The following is an 18,048-nucleotide window of genomic DNA, read 5'->3' on the forward strand; positions in this document are numbered from 1 at the left end:
GCCAGTGTAGACAGGGCCTTGGTGACAGTGGAGTTGGCCAGAGGCCAGGGGAAAAGAGCCTGATAGTTATTCTTCCCGATAAATACCTCCATCTCAGAGCCACTCCCATCCCATGTGAAGTGACTTTCTCTTGCCAGCTATGGTATCATATCCTCTTCTGGGCAAAATGTTTCCTTGTAAAATCAGGACAGGCTGGGGCAGATCAGATTTGGGGATGGGTGCATTCCCATTACTGCATTCCTATGGCTGATTTGCTGGCTCCTAAAACACTGGCCTATCCTGGATGTTTGCTGACCAGAGAAAAGCAAAGGGAAATTTCTCCCTGCAGTGGGCTGACCTGCCTTTCCGAAGGGCTTGTCTACATGTACAGTGCGATAGCTGCACTGCTGTAGTTCTTTAGTGAACACACAACTATGCTGATAGGAGAGCTTCTTCCATCAGCATAGTCAATCCACTGCCATGAGAGGCAGGAGAAACCCTCCTGTCGACACAGCGCTCTCTACACCAGGGGTTAGGTCGGTATAACTGCGTCGCTCAGGGGTGTGCAATGACCAGCAGATCATATGAAACCAATTTGCATGTGCTCTCCCTCCTAGTATTCGTTAAAACTGACCTTGGGAGCCAGAGCTGGCTCATGGAAAGGGCTTAGGGCCTTCATGAGCTATAGAAGTAAGGGATAACATACAATTTGTAAGGCTACATTGTAGTCACGGGTATTTTTAGTAAAAGTCATGGACAGGTCACGGGCAGCAAAAAAAAATTCATGGCTTGTGACCTGTCCATGACTTGTACTATACCCCTCACTAAATCTTGGGTGCTTGGGGGGGAGGGGCTGCCCAGGGGCACCACAGGCGCTCTGTGGGGCGGGGCGACCCGTGACCCCCGCTGGTGCTGGGGGGGTGGGGGTTGGCGGGCTGGCAGGCTCCCTACCTGGCTCCGTGTGGCTCCCCGGAAGCAGGGACATGTCCCTCAGTTCCTAGGCTCAGGGATAGTCAGGGGGGCTCCGTGTGCTGCTCCTGCCCTGAGCTCCGGCTCTGCAGCTCCCATTGGTTGCGGTTGCAGGTGGAGGCAGTGCACAGAGCCCCCAGTCCCTCCACCTAGGAGCCAAGGGGCATGTCTCACTTCCCGGCAGCCCCCTGAGGTAAGCGCCACCTGGAGCCCTCACCCCTTCCCGCGCCTGAGCCCCCTCCCACACCCAAACTCCTGCTGCTGTTGTGGGGGGGAGGGAATGGTGGCCCAAGACTGCCCTGAGCTGCTCAGGTGGCCCCCGGGCCAGCCGCACCGGCTGCTGCAGAGGTCTCAGAAAGTCACAGAATCCGTGACCTCTGTGACAGACTCACAACCTTAACAATTAGCCATTGGTACCCATTGCAACAGGATATCTCTTGGGCCAAATGCTTCTCAGGATTCCAAAAAAGAATTGGATATTTGTTAGGCTAACAAGTCCAGAGTTATAATAGTCAAGATTAAAAATAGGCAGGAGTTTGGAAGGGTTATAAACTTTCCTGCTTAAGGGTTTAAGGCAACCTCTATTAAGTTATGGAGGTTAGGAGGGAACTTTTCTAGGGGGCAGATACCCCACAATTGTGAACTGCGGGATTTCTTGCTCCTTCTTCTGAAGCAGCTGGTGCTGCCTGCTGTTGGAGACAGGATACTGGACTGAATGGACCAGGGGTCTGATCCAGTCTGGTGATCCCTAAGAGAAGTGTTGACATAAAGGATTTAGGCTCAGGCAGAAGGGGAAGTGGTTGGTACAGGAGTTCGTGCTGGTGATGGTTTTTGAGTGTAAGGAAGAATTTCAGGGAAGGGACTGAGTCATCTGGACAATGTCTAGGATGGGAGGATTTTTATCCTGAGGGTGAATCACACTTGTATAGCGCTTACTCTTTCCTGTCCACGAAACTCCTCTCCGTTCCCTGATGTTCTCATGGAGTGATTCCTGTTTGATCTGGATAGTGGATGTAGTTTTGAACAGGCCTGGGACTTGCATTTCCTTTGTTCAAATAGTGGGGTGGTAAAATGAAAAGGGGGGAGGCGCATGTGTCCATTTTCTTCCTGAGATGTTTCCGTACTGTGATGTTTGGGATTGCTATTATAGTAGGCAATACAGTGCCCCAGTCAGGATTAGGGTCCCATTGTGCTAGGCTCTGTGCAAACATGTGGGTAGCCTGGTCCCTACCCCAAAGAGAGTACAATCCAACTGCAGATGAGCCATAAGAAGTGTGCCTAACAAATAGCGGGAGGAGTGGATGGGTGATAACACAGTAAGATGAGATGATTACACAACCTCTCTCTGATTCTGTCAAGGAGCGATAGAATGGCCATCAGGATGCAGGGGGTTCATTTTACAGCAATGAGACTCTTTCTGGAGTCCCATCACTCACCATGCTGGGGTTCCTCGGTTGGCCACCTCAGCACAGGCTTTGAGGAGTAGTTGCTGTTTGCAAGAGGAGAGCAGTGATGCCGCCCTGCTGGGAGACAGGAAAACTAACAGGCTTTTCTTCTTGTGTCACGTTTCAGAGACCTGCTGAGCCGGGAAGATGCGTGAGTACACGGAGAAGAAGGAGACGTGCGGCACTATCTGCCTCAAATACCTGCTCTTCATCTTTAACTTCTTCTTCTGGGTAATGTGCCAGCTTTTGTGTGCCTCAGCCCATTTGTGTGCCTCACCACATCCCTCGTCAAGGGCTCCATCTGTTGTTTCAGTGGCCAGCGTGGTGGGATGGATACCATGGGTGAAATCCTGGCCCCACTGAAGGCAATGGCAAAAATGCTGCTTGGTGTGACTTCAGTGAGTCCAGGATTTCACCCCAGGTATCTAACTAGACCCATGCGGCCAACACTGGGGAGAAGGACTATAACCTGTCTAACCAGGAGTAAGCCCTGAAGTGATCAGCTATCAACAGCAGTGGGTGGCCTGAAAAAGTGCTTTTTTGCCCACTTCAGGGGATGGTGACCCAGGGCACAATTCTTAAGGCGTCAGATACTCCAGGGCAGCCCATAGACACAGGACATCATTCAGTTCCTCTCTCGTTCTGCCCAGCAGCATAGCACAGGCTGGGAGTGGAACGAAGATGGCTAGGCTGGGATTATGGGGGTAGTAGCTGCGGTTATGTCTACACTAGAATTTTTACCTCAAGTTAACTGCTGGCCAAGGGATCAGACTATTGTCAGCCACAGACATTCGTGGGCTGGAAGAAATGATTGGGGAGGGTCCAGACTAGCCTTTACAGAGGAATGAATTATGAACTGCGTCAGTGAATTGGCAACCAGGTAAAAACCTCTAGGGAACACAAGGCCCATAAAGAGGAAGGGGAGTCTGAAGGAGAGATGTTGGTTCACCCAGTGACTGCGGCAGTATTCCTGTGCTAATGTTCATTCTCACTGGAGTTTAGCTAACCAGGATTCCCACCTTTTACAGCCTTGCCCCGCAGTGGTTCTGTCCTGGAGGGAGGTAGACACAGCTGTTGTTTAGAAGCAGTCAGTATCACTCCAGGATCAGCCAGCAAGGGTGCAAAGCAAAGCATCCCCTCCCTCTCCTCATCTTCATTCCCTGCGTCTAGGCAGCGCTCAAGCAATCGTGAGAGCCAAGAGCCTGGTTAAGGTTGGAAACTTGGAACTCCAGTTACAAAGTTCCCCACCCGGTGTGGGCAAATCCCCAGCCAGCTGTCATCCCCTTCCAGCTGGAACCTCCCAGGGCCCTTGAGAGACTGGGGAGAGAGGAAGAATCTGCTTCATTTAAGGCCTGATTCAAAGCCCATTGAAATCAGTGGGAGTCTTCCCCTGGACTTGAATAGGTTTTGGATCAGGCCCTCAGTCAGAGAGCTGAAATCTGATCCCTGTGGCCCAGCAGGGGATGCCACTTCTGAAAAAGAGGAAGTGCCCACCTCAGATGCATCTTACCAGCTTGCCTCTCTCTTTATTAAGCTGGCCGGTGGGGCGGTGATGGCGGTGGGGATCTGGACTCTGGCCGAGAAGAGCGACTACATCAGTCTCCTGTCCTCCAACACGTACATGGCGACCGCCTACATCCTGGTGGTGGCGGGAATTGTCGTCATGATTACCGGCATCCTTGGGTGCTGCGCCACCTTCAAAGAGCGGCGAAACCTGCTGAGAGTGGTAAGATTTCCTATTTGCCCTAGGACAGCGCGGGGCACCGAACGTCTTGTGTGTATGAGGAGAGAGTTGCATCTCTGTTCCTCTGGACCTGGAGAGCCGTACCGGTGACTTGCCCGCTCTCCCTGTTTAGAATGGATGGCCTCTATTACAGAGGAGACTCCTTTCTTTCTGTCCCACCCAGAGAATTGATTGGTTTCTGTGCATTTCAAAAGGTGCTAAATAATAAATATACAGTGTTTTTCATCTGAGCATGTCAAAACATTTCCAAGCAAAGGAAATGTTCAGGCTGGTAGGGAAAAAATGGGAATAAATTCGGGAGAGAAGGCAGGGTGGGACAGTTTAAAACCAAAAAATAAATAAATGTGTTTCCACTTGAGTCAAAGCAAAACATTTCTTTTGATTGGTTTGTTGAGCCAAAATTTCGAACCGTGCAAAAATTTTCACACACACACCCAATTTTTTTTTTTGGTCGAAAAACCAAACAGATGAAAAAGCACTTGAGATTTTTGACCAGCCGTCATAAATCTCAGTTCTGGGCTAAATTACAGACCGATATAGGTGTAACTACATCACTCAGGGGTGTGAAAAATCCACACCCCAGAGTGACATAGTTATACCGACCGAACCCTCCATGTAGACAGCGCTACGTTGGTAGGAGAGCTTCTCCTGTCAATATAACTACTGCCTCTCAGGGAGGTGGATTAGACTGGAGAGTTCTCTCCCATTGGCATAGAACGTCTTCATTAAGATACTACAGCGGCCCATCGGCACTGATGCACCGTTTTAAGTGTAGACTTGCCCTAATTCTCACTCGCGCGCTCTCAAATCTCCTTTGCAGTCTGGCGGGTGGCAGTGGTTCATTAAGCAGCCCATCTGCAGTGGTGAGTGTAGTGACTGAAAGCAAAGGCCCATTAATTGTCATTTCATAGTAACAAAGGGGGACACTTCCACTCGGGCCTTAAGCGTTCCTTCAGTTTTACAAGCTGCTGCTGGCCTGAATGTCCCATCCCCTTTGTCCAAGTGGAGTGGAGACTGGGGTGGGGATAGGGAAAGGAGCCATGATGAACAATATCCTCTGACTGTGATCCCACTTTGTGGGGAGTGGCTGTGAACTGAAACTACAAGGTGGTGGAAAATGCCCCTAAAAGGCCTGTGATGAGCTCTCAGGAGCTCTTGTTAGTGGTTCGTTCATTTGGTTCTGAGGGGTGGTATTTGGCCCCTGGCCCTTAGCAGTTCGTTTTGGCATAGCACAATTACTCACTGTTCTAAAGAGCTCTATTCATCTGCCTTTGTCTCTCTCTCTCCTCCCCCGCCCTCCTGAAAGTTACAGATGAAAATCTGGTGGGGTTTTCTTTGTTGTTCTGACATAGAAAACTAACAATTGTCTCATGGAAACAAAAGGTTGTTCTCTGTCTTTTCTTTCCCCCTCTGAGTGGCTGCCTGTGACAGATCTATTGTCTCGCCCCTCCTCTGGTTTATCTGATACTAAGTAATCCACAAAAGAAATATTTTGTGCTGGGCAGGGCTAAGTTGGTCTGGCTGGAGGCTCCTGCCAGCTCTGAGCTCAGCCAGTAATCCCAACATCTTCACAACAAAGACAAAGGTGTCTGTGCCAGTCGGTCCCAATTTCTCTCTGTACCAAAGGGCCATGTATTATAGAGAGAGACGCTGTGATAGGGAGTGTCCTGTAATTTTCCAAATCCAGAGGCTCTTTAAAGCAAGTTGCAAGAATAATTTCAGATGGGGGGTGGGGATGTATGTGCATTGGGGGGGTGGGGGGTTGAGCCCGGAAGGTATATTCTAGCTACTTTTATAGCTACTGGTGAGTTTTCACTCCCAGTTCAAGGCTTTCCCCTGTGTTTTGTTTCTCATTGCTGATTACCAGGACATTTGTGTGTCAAGAGCAGTTTTCCTCTTTCGCAGCCAGCCTGATTCACTCAGGGATGCCACAGTGATCCAAGCACTTGTGATACCACAGTTGCTTCTGTGGGTTCCAGGCCTGCAGCCTGTTGCTTCGGTGAGAGACACTCCCATGAGCAAGAGCTGCAGGATCAGGCCTGCGGTGACGAGCTGTGATGTGTCAAAGTCTGGCTTGTTATAGTTCACCCTGACTCTGAGTTTCAGACTCCCCACCAATGGCACAGCAGGCCAGGGAATCGTCTGGTCCCTAGCATAGGCTGGAGCAATCCCAAGGCCTACTCTAACTGGAGCTCAGATGCTATAGCCATTCTAACAGTAAAGAACAATCAGGGCACAGGGATGGTGAGGTTGCACCCCAACACACCCTGAGATGTCCCTATCCTATGGACTGCAAAGGTGTAGGGTTGCCACCTAGGATCCCCCCTTTGCCAAGGAAATGGCCGTTAAGCCAACTTTCATCATACTTTACACTGCTGGGATAGCATAAAGCAGGGAGAAACATAAATGAGAATCAGGAACATAATGTATATGTCACTGTTGGTGTACACAGCTCATTACAAGCAGGTAGGGTGATCATGGGTCTCTTAACAATCACGTGGAAACAAACATAGTGCACATGATAAAAGCAGGAGCCAGTCGGGGGTCACCAAATTAAATTAAGAGGCAGCGGGTTTAAAACAAACAAAAAAGTATTTCTTCACACAATGCACAGTCAACCTGTGGAACTCCTTGCCAGAGGATGTTGTGAAGGTCAAGACGATAACACGCTTGAAAAAAGAACTAGATAAATTCATGGAGGATAGGTCCATCAATGGCTATTAGCCAGGATGGGTAGGGATGGTGTCCCTAGCCTCTGTTTGCCAGAAGCTGGGAATGGGTGACGGGATGGATCACATGATGATTACCTGTTAGATTCATTCCCTCTGGGGCATCTGGCACTGGCCACTGTCGGAAGACAGGATACTGGGCTGGATGGACCTTTGGTCTGACCCAGTATGACAGTTCTTATGTAGGATAGAAGAGCTGAATATAAAAGATAGCCCTTGTTTTTCCCACATACACATGCCTCTCTCGAAGATTTACATATATTGGAAAAGAGAATTGGTGGAAAGCATTTTGTTATTATTATTTGGATTACAGCTCTGTCCAGAGGCTACATCTAGGCTGGTGCCCCATTGTACGAGGTGCTGTACATACAGAATAAGAGACCGTTCCTGCCCCAAAGAGCAGAGTCTAAATAGATAAGATGTGACAGGTAGATGAAACAGCCAGGCAGGGCTAACAATAACAACAACATGTTTTAGCACAGTCTAGCTGAGTGGTAGCTGTAGTAACCTTCACTCTATATAGGCTTTGATAAAACCTGTTTGCTAAAACTTGGGAGGGCTCTTTAAGATAATATGGTGAGCTGAGGCCTTGTGATACATGCCAGCTGCACTGGAATGCCTTTGACATCAGTGCAGAAAATACTCTGTATGTAGAAAATAGATGAAGGAAAGAGAAACTTTCCAGTTAATTGGTTGTTTTCTTTCCCCTAATACAGCAGCCTGACAGCACCATGATGTCAGAGAGGTATTATGTAACCAGGCTCCAACAAAAGAAAGAAACCTTTTGTTTAGGAGTGTTCCTCTCCTTTTCTGTCCCTTTCAGCCTCCCATTAGTGTGGTGCCCAGCCTTTGGTTATCCAGCACTCCATCGGGTGACTCATTCCCGTGGTATGAATGGGTACCTTGTACAAGCATGTGCAGACACTTGCAATGTTCAGCTGAGAGCCAGTGGGGGGAGTTTAGGGCTGGGAGTGAATGCCTGAGATTGTACACTCCTATTAAAGCCCAGCCTGCAGATAAAACCCAGTTGTCCCTCACAGGCAGCTGCTGAATCCTAGCAGAGGGTGAAAGAGGAAATTTGACCCAACGGACAAGGATTCTGATTTGGCGTTTTGATTACCTGTGTCTTCTGACAAAGAGGGGAAGCGCAGTGAGAAACAGAGGGGTCACTCAGCAAAAGACAAGCTGTGATACAAAGGCAAATTTGTTGTCTCCAGTCCTTTGCTTTTCCTAGCAGGGTGTTGTGGTGGTCTGTTTTTTGTAACATACAGATGCATTTATTTGATGCTAACCATGGATTTTTGGAGGGGTGTGTAGCTCCTTTCGTGGGGCCAGGGCTGTAATAATAGATGGTGTGCTGGTACAGCTAGATATCACATCCGATAGTGAGTGTGTTTCCCATGCAGAACCGCATGAGGCTGCAAAGAGAACAGCCATCATGGGTGGGGCAAAGATGGGACTTTCCAGCATGACTGCTTTCTGTGAAATAAGCTTGTGTGCATGGGGCAGTGTCTCTGTCCGGTTCCTAGTGGAGTAAATCACCATCAGAACTGACACTACCTGACAATCTTTGCAGAAGAGCCACAGTTAGAATGAATATGGAGCCATGACAGTCCCTAGAGGTGGTGTCTCCAGCTCTAGGCAAAGTTCTCTGGTGGGGCAGTGTGTGGGGAAGACGGCATTGCTGTGTGCTGTGCAGTGCCTGTGCTGTGATGACCTAGAGTATTACGGGATGAGCCCGAATTTAGGCCCTTAGAGCTGTAGAATGACCTGGCCGTAGCCGCTTAGGTGAGCATCACCATGTTGACATGACATTCAGGATAGTAGCTTAAACGAGGGCAGGGCATAGCCCTGTTTTCTGAGAAAATTGTACATGATGCGTAGATCCTACAGCACTGGATGCTTTAGAAAGAGAGCATTGGTTGGTCTCCAGGGATGGCAATTTGATTCCTTCACCAACTTTAAAATTACATTAAGAGCATTTTTTGAAATTTTAAACAGACACAAGGACTGTAAAAGATTAAACAATATGCCCTGGTTCAATTCATCCCTTCTGTATCTCAATGGACTCAACAGAGTTACACCAAGGGTGGAGGTCAACCCTCCATGGTTAATTGTTGTGGGTGAAATTCACTTCTAGGGCTTACGTACCACTATGACCAGTACAATGTATGCACTCCTTAAGGTGAAGCTCTGTTATGAGGGTTTACTTGGGACTGGTGTGGTGCATAGGGATGAATTTCACCCTGTGTGAGTAACAGGCACATTTCAATACAGAGCTCCAGTGCTGATGTTGCACTCTGCATTTCTGCTTGAAGGTCCCCAGAGCAGGGAATTTCCCACCCCAAATCAGGAAGCATTGCAATTGCCAAATAGTGCCCCCTTGTTGCATTGTTTCCTCCTTTGAACAATTGGCTGACTATTGAGTACAAAGTCCCTGCACTTGCTGTCTGTACTGCAGCCTCATGCTTGGCTTCTACTCAGTTTTGAGAGCCCTCCCCATAGGATGCATGGTTATTCTGGGACTCCCACCGCCTGGTGCAGTCAGATGTTCCTCTCCTATTTAACAAGCTAGTGTTGAGTTTCTACACAGCAACTGGTGCAGCTGCATTTTGTGGTGGGTGGCATCAGCAACTGAGCTGTTGCGTCCGTGGAATCTAGTTAGTTGCATTTAATTAGTTATACGTGACGGCTCATATGAACGACCTTACCAGATCACACCCATGGTCCAGCCAGCCCAAAATCTTGTGTCCATCGCTGGGCAGTACAGGCAGCTTCAGAGAATGATGCAAGAGCCCCCAGAGAATAGACAATTATGGATTAACTTGCCCAGAGTGATAGTTTCCTCCTAACACCTTTGAGCTATGCCCTGAAACATGAAAATTTAGTTCTCATACATTTTCTTTATCCCGCCTAATGTGACTGGGGATGTTCTTAACCAAATCAGTGTCCTGACTCTTTTGGAACCATACTGAACTCTTGTCTTCATGGTACATTGTAGCAGAAAGTTCCTCCCGCTAAGCGTGCATCATGTAAAAAGAGAAATCCTGATATCAATAAATGTTACTTTTCCATTTCATTGGATACCCCCTTGTTCTTGAAGTAGGAAAAAGGGTAAATAGGAGCCTGTCTCCTCCAGTTCAGCTGTAACTTCTGTCTTGCCCTTCACTAGATACATTTATATCACTGTTACTCTTATCTGTCCTTCCTCCTCCACTTCCTACTCTTTGATAAGCCCTCTTGTTGCTGCCTGTCTTAAATGACATTATAACCTTTTCCATGCCCAGCACCCAATACAATGAGCCCCTCATACTGATCAAGTCCTTTGAGAGCTGCTGTAATACAAACAATAATACTGATAGATTTAAGGCTTTTTCCTGATGATCTAAATTTAACTTCCAGGACTTCTCTCCCACCCTTCCTGATGCTCTCTTTTAACACAGACAGTTTTACCATTGTTTTGCAGTACTTCATATTGCTGCTGTGCATTTTCCTGCTTGAGATCATTGCTGGTATCCTGGCCTATATCTACTACCAACAGGTAAGTGGATGTCAAGCTAAGAGAGTGGATGTCAATCCAGAGAGAGAGGGAGCAGCTACTTATCACCCAATTTCTATTTAGAGATGGGGCCTAAACCAACATTTCAAGGGCTTTGAATCCGTGGTTGGGTTTGGGCCCATCTATTCCTCACCCCAGCTTGATCCCTCCTTACTTACGTCCCTCCATATACAAAATGCATGAGGTTATAAGCCATATTTGACAAGGCATTAGTCTGTTATGTGTGTATTTGGGAGTCAGATACAGTTCAGCTCCTTCCTGCACATCCTCTTTTCTCCCCCTCCCTCTGTGATGCCTTATGAAGAGAGCTGCTGGAGTGAATCGTCTTGTTTCTAGTACAGAGGGTCAGCCTGAGGACTTTTCTGACGCCCAGGAAGGTAACGCAGGCAGTTGTAATGACAGTTGTGCCATCTAGCATGTCCATGAAACAGAACATAGGAATGGCCCATCGAGCCCAGTATCCTGTCTTCTGGCAGCGGTCGTCAATGGCGGCTGCTTCAAAGGGAATGAACAGAACAGAGCAATCATCAAGTGATCCATCCCCTGTTGATCGGTCCCAGCATCTGGCAGTCAGAGGCTTAGGGATGCCCAGAGCATGGGGTTGCGTCCCTGACCATCTTGGCTAATAGCCAAGCAGAAACGCTCCCTGCTAAACCCAGCAAGCTCATAGACGGGAAATGGTCTAGCTGGGGATAGAGCACCACCGGCGCAGCTCAGAATATCTCTGAGGGTCTGCGGCAGTCGTAGACAGCTGAGCTTGAAATCCCCACGAGGGAGCGATGGCTTCATGTTATCACACCGGATATGGCCGACGAGAGGCATACCACTTGGGAGGCTCCCTCAGACAAGGCTGCCCACATGTCTTCTCTTCCCCCATCCTTTGAGGAAGGCTGGGTGTCTGAAGAGGGCAGACTGTTGGAGATTGTCTGAGGAGGTGTGTCTGACAGGGAAGTGTACATTGCAGAGGGCTGCAGGCGTTTTCAGTGGCTCTGTGTTCACATACTGTAGGCTTCCCTGGATTACACCCTTAAACTGGGAATTTTCATCCTGCCTCAGGGCTCCCAGACTTTGCCCCTCCTCCCCCAAGGGTGGCATTAGCAGTTTGCCTGTAGCCAGAGAGCTGTGCCTCATTTGTATCAAGTACAATACATTCCAGCTGCCTCCGTCTTTAATATGGAGGGATAGGCCCCATGGAGGCTATTGGACCCAGAAAGCCATGCTCCATGTGGACCTGAGCAAAGACTAAAGTAACACTTGGCAATCAATGAAATGGTGGAAACTTCCTGGATTAAGGTGGAGCGTGGCATGCTGGGATTGTAGTCTCTCTGGCAGAGCCGCAGGCTGCTTTGTAGATCACCCACTGGCATTTGGCTTACTAGCTGCACTGATCCCCCCATGCTCTTTTATGTAAAAGTCCTTCCTTCCCTGGGCTCCGGCTGCTTTCTCTCTTAGCAGTTGGTTTTCTTTCTCCCCTTCCCTTGCTGTCCTGTCCAATGCGTGCGTGTATATAAACTGTGTGTTTCTTTTGCTGTCTTTGTTCCATGCTGCAGTTCTTCCCCGTGAGCCTGCAGGTAACTGCTTTTCTCCTGATAATATTTCCACCAGTGGACTCTGTCTCTTTGTTTGCCTTTGGTGCCCATGAGCTCCCAAACTTTTCTTCTTGTCTTTGCTCCCTAAATATTTTGCGCTTCTAAAGAGCCTCCCATCCCAAGATCTCAAAGCACTTTGCAAACGTTAATGAATGAAGTCTCGCATCACCTCTGCGAAGTAGGTGTTACCCCCATTTGACAGAAAATTAAGACCCACTGCTACATTCAGCAGATTTGAAGTGGGGGAGGAAAACTCAGGCCATATTCTCCCAACCCAGTGTAACCGAAATGTTCTTTTCCTGCATTCCACCCCACAATTATTGCTTATTGCTAAGAAATACATGTACATAGAGAAGCTTTTCCCTATCTGGCCATCTGGCCTTTCCCCCTGTTTGGTTTATTCAGTGATGCCATCTACACACATGACAACATTGTTCAGGAACATGGGAGAATTGTGATTTCACAGGCACTGGATTATGGCATCATTACTGAATGGACCAGGCAGGAGGAGGCTGATTAGAAAGGAGGCAGATTTCAGCTATATTTTGTGTATCAGCAGGGATGGGCAGGAAAATACCGGGAAAGGACATAGCAGTCGAGTGGTGCATCAGCCAGCTCAACAGAGACAGTTGTGGATACATTAGTGTGTGTGTGTCACTGTAAAGGACACTTTTATGCTTGACATGCTCCAAATATCAGACCCTCTTTCTGAGCAATGTCATTCTTGCTTTCTGAATCTATCTCTAGTATCACAAGGGCTGCAGCCAGGGAGGCAAGAGTCTTAAAATCCCTCCTCATGCTCTCAATCTCCTTGTGTGACGTCCCATTCAATGATATAAAAGGTATTTAGACTGCACAACTTCAGCCCAGCAGGCCCAGGGCTCTGAATTCCTAATACTCCTCGCCAGATCCTTTTGGATTTAGTGCTTCCAGAGGCATGAGAGCCCCTTTGATCCTAGAGGAATATTCATAAGGCAAGAATGAGATTTTTAGAGAAGGGCAATCCTGTTCTGGGGCAGGCCTGTCCCTCTGGATGGTATCCCTTTCAGTGTGGAGGCAGGCCCACGCTGGGACCCTCGCAGTGCGGCATGCCACAGACGGACACAGATTTGGCCCCGTGAGAGTCTTTTGCACTTTAAAATGGGAGAATGATGTTTAAAGAGCCAGGAGAAGCAGAAATAAGCAAATGTGCTGTCTTGGAACCAATAGGGTCTACATCGGAGGCGGGGTTATAGCTTCCACAAAGTTCTCTGCTGTTCTCCAGGAGTGAAGATGATAGAAAATATAAAGGGGTGATGATAAGGAAGGTGTCCGCTTCATGATTTCACCCCCACTGCCCCTTTTGTTTAGCTGAGTATGGAGCTGAAGCAAAACCTGAAAGAGACCATGACCCAGAAGTACCGGAAGGAGGGAGAGGAGGGTGTGACCAGCGCGGTGGACAAACTGCAGCAGGAGGTAGGCTTCAAAGACATGGGGAGAATTAAACCTATGATAGAGATAAAAATTATACCATCCTTAGATCACTGGCTCTTTATCATTGAAGAGATAAGGGGGTTCCCGATGTCACACTGTCTGGAGTGGTCCATGCACACCAGCCTCAGGCAGACTGTCAAAAAGCAGGGCAGAGACCCCAAACTTGTGGTGTGTTCTACAATTGGATTTCACCAAAGCAGTAACAGATGTGAACTCCTGGATCACTGTACTAGTCTTACCATGACGTAACAGATAGTCTCCTTGGGCACTCCGGTCTGTCTTGCCGCCCAGGCAAGCCAGACTTAGTGACAAAAGGTCACTTACACCAAAAATCACAAAATATTCAGGTTGCTTCCAGTCCCAAGAGAATGCTTGTGTTTCCTAGGTCCAGCCCTTGCGAAAATCCAAACAGCAAAGATATAACCATTTTTTCTTATGAGCATCTTTATATGTCCTTCCCCCAGAGTTCAAACTGATGGGATGAGCGCTCCTGCACATAACTTCTTCATGGGTGGATGGGACGATCAACAAAGTTTTTGTCCTACATTGGCCCATTTAGTCTTGATAGTCCTCCTTGATGGGTGGGCGTTTCCTGCCTAGGTTCACCTGTACTGAGCAGGCATTTTTGTAATTATAAATCAAGACTTTCATATTACCTTATAGCATGGGATACAGGCATTACAAATAAGATTAATGTATGCAGCAACTTACAAGCATTCTATTGAGTCCAAACATTAAACACATCCTTTCAAGTCTAACGCCTACCTTGAACAATATTAACATACAAGATCCGCTGGTGTGGTTTCCAGCTATGAATTTGTCAGTGCTCAGCTGACACCTCCAGCGTTGGCAAGAGCTGGCACCTGGCTTACCAGCATCACACCCCACTTCCCCCAGCTCAGACAGGATGGATTTGATGCTGTGTCTGCTGTCACAGAGACTGGGACTCCTGCTCTCTGAGCAGTGTGATTGCTTGAAAGGGGAAGGGGGACATTCACATCACTTGTTGAATGAACTAGTGCTGGCCAGTTCAGTATTGATAGCTGCTTCCAACAGGTTGTCTACCAGAGGAGTTTGGGAGGAATTGCTAATGTTAATTAAGCTTCCCAATACCCCGGAGAGTGAAGTATAATAACTGAAGTGCCCTGTTGCTCCAGGCACTGCCAGAGAGTTGGGGGACTGAGCCATTGGAATGGCTGAATAGTCCTGATAACTTCATAATCCAGTACCTCTCAACCCCTCCCCGGGAGACATGGCCTTTGCTATAGACCTGAATTTACCTCCAACGCACACCAATCTGATGTCCCACTGCCTGACTCTCACTTCTGTTATGATACATGTCCATGAGAAGTGCAGGATCACTGACGTGATGTTCTCGGGAAGGTTGTACAGGCTTTAGAACTGACTCCCACGTCGCTGGGGTGGCCTGCCATGGCGCTTTCTCACGTTCCCCAGTCTGCTCTGCTTTCTCATGCCCCATGTTAAGGTGTTGAGCGGCTCAGTGTGTATTCTAGTGCTTGGTGTCTCCTGATTCTGTTCTCGAGGTACGGAATCCATAGAGCTGAGGGCTTGTGGCTCGTTTAGGTCACAAATAGAGAGAGGTCCAATCTTCAGCAGTCAGAGCAGTTCTGTTTGTGAATGAATAATGCTAACCAGCAGCTCTGTAATGCCTCCTGTCTGAGGACCCCAGAGCAATGCACAAAGGTTAATCCGGGCCTTGCCGCTATCGGGTGAGTATTTTACAGGTGAGGAAGCAGAGGCAAAGTGCAACTAAGTAACTCACGCAGTGCCCTCTGTGACAGAGATCAGAATTGAGCTCTCCTCTCCTGATTCTCAGTCCTTGGCCACAAGCCCGCCTTTCCCCTCATCATTGCCAACAGGATCTGAGTGTGCCGAGGGGCACACGGATGTAGCCCTATATGGTCTGAGGGCATGAGTTGTTCCCAAAAGTGGGATGAGAGACAGACAGCCGTGCGGGGACCCACATAGGGAACAAGCTCATTCTGCCTACTACAACTGCCCCCTAGGCTGTGGGTGTGCTGAACAGCTAAGTTGGCCGCAGTCATCTGTAATTTGATTCAACGTGCGCAGGATTGGTGCTGTTTAGTTTTGTTGTCAAGACCACAAGGAGCTGCAGACGAGGCCCATCTCTGTGCAGAGAAGTAAGTGGCACTGAGGCCACCGCAGCTAAAAGAAAGGCATTGCAGATCTTTAAGGGACATTTTTAGGAACCTTAGGCGCAAAGGTCGCTTATAAGTAGAGCAGCTCATAAAAACACAGGCAGACATAAGCAGCTGGACTCGCGGATTGACGATGCTCTGTGGGGAATGTCACTAGGTGCTTGGTGCGGTGAGGGTGGATGTAGGGGATGGTGCTGTGCTTTCTGGTGACAAACTGCAGACTCCCCCTTTGCTTTTGTGCGCATACAGTTCAAGTGCTGTGGCAGCAACAATGCTACAGACTGGAGTGAGAGCATCTGGATCAAATCCGCAGAGGCCGGAGGGCGGAAATTCCCAGACAGCTGTTGTAAGACGATAACAGAAGGGTGTGGCCGGAGAGACCATCCTTCCAACATCTACAAGGAGGTAAAGAACAGGCTGATGTCAACGTTCCCAGGATCACACTGAGGGGAACCTGCTGGCAGGACCGGCTCTAGGCACCAGCAAAGCAAGCACGTGCTTGGGGCCGCCCATTTCCAGGGGCGGGCACATTCATAGGCGCCAACTTTACGTGGCGCCGGTGGGTGCTCGTGCCGGCCCCGCCCCAACTCCGCCCCTTCCCTGCCCCTGTTCCAACCCCTTCCCCAAATCCCCGGCCCCGCCTCCTCTCCTGGGCACACTGCATTTCCCCTCCTCCACCCTCCCTCCCAGGCTTGCACGCGAGGAGATGGGGGCTGCAGGAAGTAATCTTTGGTGGGGGGCAGAGGAACCGCCCCAGCTCACCTCCATTCCGCTTCCACCCCCTCCCCCAAGCGTGCCACCGCTCCACTTCTCCCCCCTCCCTCCCAGGCTTGCCATGCAAAACAGCTGTTTCACGGCAAGCCTGGGCGGGAGGGAAGGGGGAGAAGCGGAGTGGTGGCAGTGTGCTCAGGGGAAGAGGGGGAGCGGGGCGGGGAGCTGCCGGTGGGAGCAGAGCACCCACCAATTTTTCCCTGGGGATGCTCCAGCCCCGGAGCACCCGCGGAGTCGGTGTCTATCCAGGGGCGGCACATTTCCGGGGGGGGGCGGCCAAAAATTTTTTTGCTTGGGGCAGCAAAAAACCTAGAGCCAGCCCTGCCTGCTGGGCAGACTGGTTTGGTGCTTCCATAGGGCTGAATACAAAGCCTATGGAAGTCAGGGGGTGGGCAGGGACTTTCCGTTGAAGACTTGAGTTCTCGAACTTTGTTCCCCACCTCCAATCCCAAATGCTGTACTAATCGCAGCTGTCATAGGTGTAGGATCAGAGCTGATGTCCTGAGTAAGCGTGGTACAAGTTACCTAGGCAGCACCTTGCAGATGGGAGTTTGGATTGGGCAAGTAGTTCATTTAAAATCAGTGCAGAAATCGCCTTCCAAAGCTCAAGGAGCATGTTAAAGAATCCTGTGCAGCAGACAGCAATAGCGACTCGCAGCACAAGGAGCAGGAAACTTGGTTGTGGGTGGGGAACATGACGCTGACAAGAAGTGCACCCCAGGAAATGGGGAAGGGAAGAGTAGGAAGCATGTTGCTGATGGGGAAAAGTGAGGCTGGCCTAGTGCTTCTCCTCTTCAGTTCCGGGCAGAAAACCTGGGTTTGAGTCCCACAATACATGTGGTATCTCAGCAGCTTTGGCAGGCTTTGAATGGAGTCCCATCCAGTCCTCATCTGGAAGGGTGCTAGGATGGTAGGGAAGATGGATTTGGCCTCGAGCATGAAGGAAAGAGGTAGGAAGAGGAGGGAAAGGGGGTGTTGTAGAGTCAAATTAGTAGAGTCCCCGTTGGTTAGAGCTGGGCTAGGCAGTGTTTGAGTAGAGGGGAAACCCCGCTTTACTCAGACAAACAAAATAATCAACAAATTAGCAGAGCACACAAATGGGTAGCTAAGCAGTCATCTACCTGACTCGAGGAGGGGTGAGGTCTTGCAGGGGGAATTGATTGTGGCACCCACCACATTGTTGCCCTTTTTGACTCGAGCAGCTCATGAAATTTTGGGGCCCTGAGGATGTTCCAGTTAGAAGTGGGAAGCAAGTGGGAGTCCGGTATTCTCTTTAATGAAATCTTATTTATTTTCAAGGAGCGCACCAAGTCCTGCTTCTCGGGAGGAACCAGGAACAAAAGGAGCCATTTTTTAGTTAACCACACCAAGAGAAACCCCAGAGCGCTCTCTAGCTTTCCCCAAGATCACACAAGCTACTGCTTGCTTGTCTTTCTTGCTTTTGGCCTCTGCTTCCCTCTCCATTCTTGTTTGTTCTCAGTTTCTATTTTTTTCTCAGTACCGAGTGTAACCCTGCTCCCACGTGGGGCTAGTTTCTGGGCAGGCTCTAGAAGGCCTTGTTTTAGGTGTGTTCCCTTAACTGTCTCTTACAGCTATTGTTCACACATAGG

General features: G+C 49.1%; 1 protein-coding gene across 3 annotated transcripts in view; it reads left to right on the plus strand.

Annotated features, from left to right (window-relative positions):
- Positions 1–18,048, plus strand: part of CD151 (CD151 molecule (Raph blood group)) — a 61,984-nt gene that overhangs the window by 34,350 nt on the left and 9,586 nt on the right. For 2 of the 3 annotated variants that reach the window (XM_074954787.1, XM_074954788.1), the window contains exons 3-8: positions 2,521–2,624; positions 3,928–4,119; positions 10,333–10,407; positions 11,976–11,996; positions 13,365–13,469; positions 15,917–16,072. In XM_074954787.1, coding sequence (XP_074810888.1) covers positions 2,541–2,624; positions 3,928–4,119; positions 10,333–10,407; positions 11,976–11,996; positions 13,365–13,469; positions 15,917–16,072 — 633 coding nt within the window. In that variant the 5' untranslated portion in view covers positions 2,521–2,540. The remainder of the gene's footprint in view (positions 1–2,520; positions 2,625–3,927; positions 4,120–10,332; positions 10,408–11,975; positions 11,997–13,364; positions 13,470–15,916; positions 16,073–18,048) is intronic. The other variant, XM_074954789.1, reaches the window with a different exon arrangement.

Source organism: Natator depressus, chromosome 6, assembly GCF_965152275.1.
Source record: "Natator depressus isolate rNatDep1 chromosome 6, rNatDep2.hap1, whole genome shotgun sequence".
NCBI classification, from domain to species: Eukaryota; Metazoa; Chordata; order Testudines; family Cheloniidae; genus Natator; species Natator depressus.